General features: G+C 61.2%; 1 protein-coding gene across 1 annotated transcript in view; it reads right to left on the reverse strand.

The window, feature by feature from the left end:
* The window catches only part of PRICKLE4 (prickle planar cell polarity protein 4), a 6,411-nt gene extending 3,794 nt beyond the window's left edge, over positions 1-2,617 (reverse strand). Inside the window, exon 1 of the mRNA XM_009272931.1 lies at positions 2,555-2,617. Coding sequence (XP_009271206.1) covers positions 2,555-2,617 — 63 coding nt within the window. The remainder of the gene's footprint in view (positions 1-2,554) is intronic.
* Positions 2,618-4,026: the final 1,409 nt, after the last annotated feature.

A 4,026-nucleotide genomic window follows, 5' to 3' on the forward strand; every position in this document is an offset into this window, starting at 1 on the left:
TGGCCCGGTGCGGCCGGCCCACCCAGCCGCCACCACCTCGCCCGGCTAATGGTTACGCAGTGGAAACCCATCCGGCCCCGTCCCCTCCTCCCCACGCGGCGCTTTTCACCGCTCGCTTCCTTCCTGCCTTGGCTTTCCAAAACAAAGGCGAGATGGCGATGCGGTGGCTCCTGGGGCTCCCTGGACGCCGGCCCGGAGCCCGACGCCCTCTGCCCACGCTTCCTGCCCCGGCATGGGGAGCGAGGGTGGGATGCAGGTGGGATGGAGCTGAGCCGCTGCTCTGGGGGCAAGACCCGGTGCTGCAACCAAACGGCCCCAGGACACCCCTGGATTCACCCCATGCAGTGCCCACCATGGACTGATCAAGTGCTCTGGAAAGTGTTTTATACAGCGAGCAGCTTGGCACGGGCTCAGGTTGAGGGGTGGTAACCCCCAGGCCACGCACCTAGGTCTGCCTGCACCACCGCCACCATGAGGACCGGTTCACTCCTCCGCACTGGGGTGGTACTTCTGCAGGTCTGGTTTATCCCCCCCCCTGCCTGTGCTCTCAGGGCCGTCCTGGCCAGCACCAGCGGCCGCATCCCTACTGCTCCCACTAAACAGCTTCGACACCCCTGGCTCAGCCCCTGCTCTCACTGTGCTCCCTCCACCACAGCTGCCCCTTCCTATGCAACATCTCGGGGTGCCGGGATGTTGCACCCAAACGTGGCCAGCTTTGGAGCTGGGAGCGGGTGGGATCAGCCCAGGCAGCTCAGGTTTCCCTGCCATGCACCTCATGGGTCAATGATTAACGCTGCAGATTGGCTAATCAGCGGAAGAAAACAAAAGGGCTGCTTGCTCCTTCTTAGGATTTGGGTTCTGCCAGCCCTGGGGTTAGTCCAGACAGACTGCAGGGTTGGTTGCATGGTGCTTTTAAAGCTGTGCTCGGCTCTAGGACCTCCACAGGGATGAAATCATCTGACCCAACTCTGTGTATCTGCAGCCCAAAGAGAGCCCTGGCCTTGCTGCTTAGTGAAGGACCACTGTACCGTCACTGGTGTTGGGCCAGTAACCAGCCTTGGCTCTACAGCTGTGCAGGAGGATTGCATGTATCCCTGGGGATGCTGAATGGGCAGGAGGATTGCACGTATCCCTGGAGATGCTGAATGGGCAGGAGGATTGCATGTATCCCTGAATGGTGACCTCCGTGGGCTCAGCGACCGGACCCAGCTCCGCTGCTGCCTTGTTTGGGTAACACATGTCTCTGCTTTTCCTTCCCCACAGGAGGCGGATGGCAGTCCCGGGCTGTGCTTGGCTTATTAAGCCTCCAATCTGCATTTGTCTGATCTGTTGGGGCTTTGCTGCAATTAGACCCCCTCCGGATGCTCCGCGGACTCAGCAGAGCCGCTGGTGCCCGCGTGGCCCCAGCCCCATAGCAGGGTGCACAGGGCACCTCGTCCCAGGGCCATCAGCAGGGAGCCCAGTGGGGTGATGCTGGGGGAGAGCGGAGAGGGCAGGGCTCCTGGCTGCTGTGAATCCATGGGGCTGTGCCCGGTTTGATGTGATTACGCCGGCTGGCAGCCGTCTGGGCTGTAGACAAGTCCCTGTAATTAGCCCTAGATGGTGACAGTGGTATGCGCCTCCCATGCTAAGGAGCCAGGCAGCCCCAACAGGTCTGTCCCCTCTTCCTTCCTGCCCTCCCTCACCGCCTCCAGGCAGTCCTGCTATTGCTCTTCCCTGCTGGCCTGCAGAAGGGATACAGGGATGCTCCCTGCCTGCCCTCAAAAACAGGGACAGGAGAGCCTGGACCAGGCGTCAGGGGGAGATGGTAGGAGGGCGCTTTGGGGAGCTGCTCCCCCCTGCTAGTGCAGACCTAAGCACTGGAGGTGTGTCCCCCCAGGAGGGACGTGTGCGGGACCAGTCGGGCAGGCTGAGTGCCACTGGCTGTCATTTGCCTTTGCTTTAAAAGCCTCTCGTCCTGCCCGTGGGAGCTCCTCCAGACTGGGATTGCTCAGCTCCCTTGTGCTCTCCGAAGGATGGGCAACATCCCTGCCGTGCTCCCCTGCCCGCTTGCAGCCTTTCGGTGTTAGCACGGCTGCAAATGGCCATCCAGGCTCCAGTGCCGGTGCTGGCACCGCTGGGCTCGGTGGCCCTGCAGGGCTCCCCTTCCTGCTCCGAGCATGTTTCCCACAGTAGCTACAGCCCTTTGCGAAGCAGTCACAGGTCTCTGGGTAAAGAGGCTAAAATTCATGGGAATATTAATCTTATTTGGCTCCCCAGGAGCAGCCCCCATCTCCAGCCGGCTGTGGGAGAGCGTGCGGGCTCCCAGCCCTCTCCTGCCAAGGTCACACATTAACTTGCAGTGCAGCCACCCTGGCCCATTCGCATTCAGCACAGCCTTCCTGTTCCCGGGTTCCCAGCACGGCCAGGGGCTGATCTGCATCTCTGCCGCGGCCTTTGGTTTTCTAGTCACCTCTCCATCTTCGAAGACCCACTTTCAAACCCCTCTAGCCTATTTTTCAGAAGCATCAAACACCCCCCAGCTCCACGACCCTAAGGAAACGCAACAGCTCACCGTCACCAAAAAGACCAGATCCCCTTTCAAGCGCCCAAAAGCACTGGCAGCTTTCAGAGGCATAGCTCTGCGTTCACCGCCTCACCCACAAGATAACCTGTTTTTGCTTGAGCTCCTGTCAACACAGCTGCAATGAAGGTACGTGGAAATAAAGATGCAGAGCAATAAAGATGCATCTCTTCTGGGGTGAGATAAGCTGAGGTCTGGCAAGGCGAGCCGGAGCAGTTAGTCCTGCAATGCAGCCCAAGCCAGGCTGGCCGAGCTGGAGCCTGTGTCGCGAAGGAGCCCACGGTGGCTTTTGGACCTGGGATGGCACGAGGTGGAGCAACACTTGGGTGCTGCTGGCTGGGTACGGCTGTCCTGTGGGCCAGCAGCGTGGAGGGACAGGGTCAGTGCAGCCCCCCAAATGATTTTGCGGGGGGGGGGGGGGGGGCGCGGCGCCGCCTCCTTACGTCTCAGCATCCTGCTCTGCCATATGGCACCATGTCCTCCACGTCACCGGAGAGGACCGTGGCCGACGCCGTGGCCTGTTTGCAGCACTCACACATCCCCCCGCGAGCAAAGGGCTTTTCTTAGTGTGCTTTCCCCCACGCTGAGAGCGCAGGCGCAGCAGGCTGCCCCGGCTCGGCGGGGAGCAGTAACCCATTAACCTGCCGTAACTCAGCCATTCGTACATCTGCGGGTACGAACCGAGACCTGCCACCCCACCTCTCCCCCGCGGCCATCGGGTTTCATCCTGGCACGTCGGTGTGTGACGGGGCCCAGCCGCCTCCAGTGGAAAGCTCCATCACCAACCCTGAAACACCCCATTCCCGCCTAAAGCCTGGGCGGAGGGGGGATGGCGGAGCCAACACCCCTTCCTAGAGACCCTCCTCGGCCGAGGGAGCCGGGCAGCCCTGCCAGCCCCGTGCACCTGCCCGCTCCGGAGACGGCCGCACAGCCCGGGATGGCAGAGTCTGGCACGATGGAGCAGACGTCGCCTCCTGCTCTCCGAGGACATTTTCCCGAAAACAAAGACTGCGGGGGCAGCGATACCATTCTGCTCCCCCCATTTATTTCTCCCAGAGAAGAACACCCAAACAACCCACCCTCTGCCCTCGTTCACCTCCCCTTCCCCTTGCAACAATTCCCGGACGGGGACTCTCCGGTGTCCCCCCGGCTCCCAAGCTGCTCCTCCTCCAGCTCAGCACGTAGCTCGGAGAACCGACCCCGGGAAACCTTTCCAGCCTCACCTACCTGCCCTTTCCCCGCGCTCCGGTACCCGGGCTCCGCCGCTCCGGGCTCCGCCGGCTGCTCCAGCCCTGCTCCGGCCGCCGCCGTCCCGCCCTGCTCCGGAGGAGGCGAGGGAATGGAGGTTGAGCAGGGAAAACTTTGCAAAGCGAAAGGAAAACATCCAAGCTCAGTCAGGGAAACAATTTTTTTTTTTTTCCTCTCTCTCTCTCTCTCTCTTTTTTTTTTTTTTTTTTTTTTTT

The sequence above is a fragment of the Aptenodytes forsteri genome, unplaced genomic scaffold, assembly GCF_000699145.1.
Source record: "Aptenodytes forsteri isolate BGI_AS27 unplaced genomic scaffold, ASM69914v1 Scaffold142, whole genome shotgun sequence".
NCBI lineage: Eukaryota > Metazoa > Chordata > Aves > Sphenisciformes > Spheniscidae > Aptenodytes > Aptenodytes forsteri.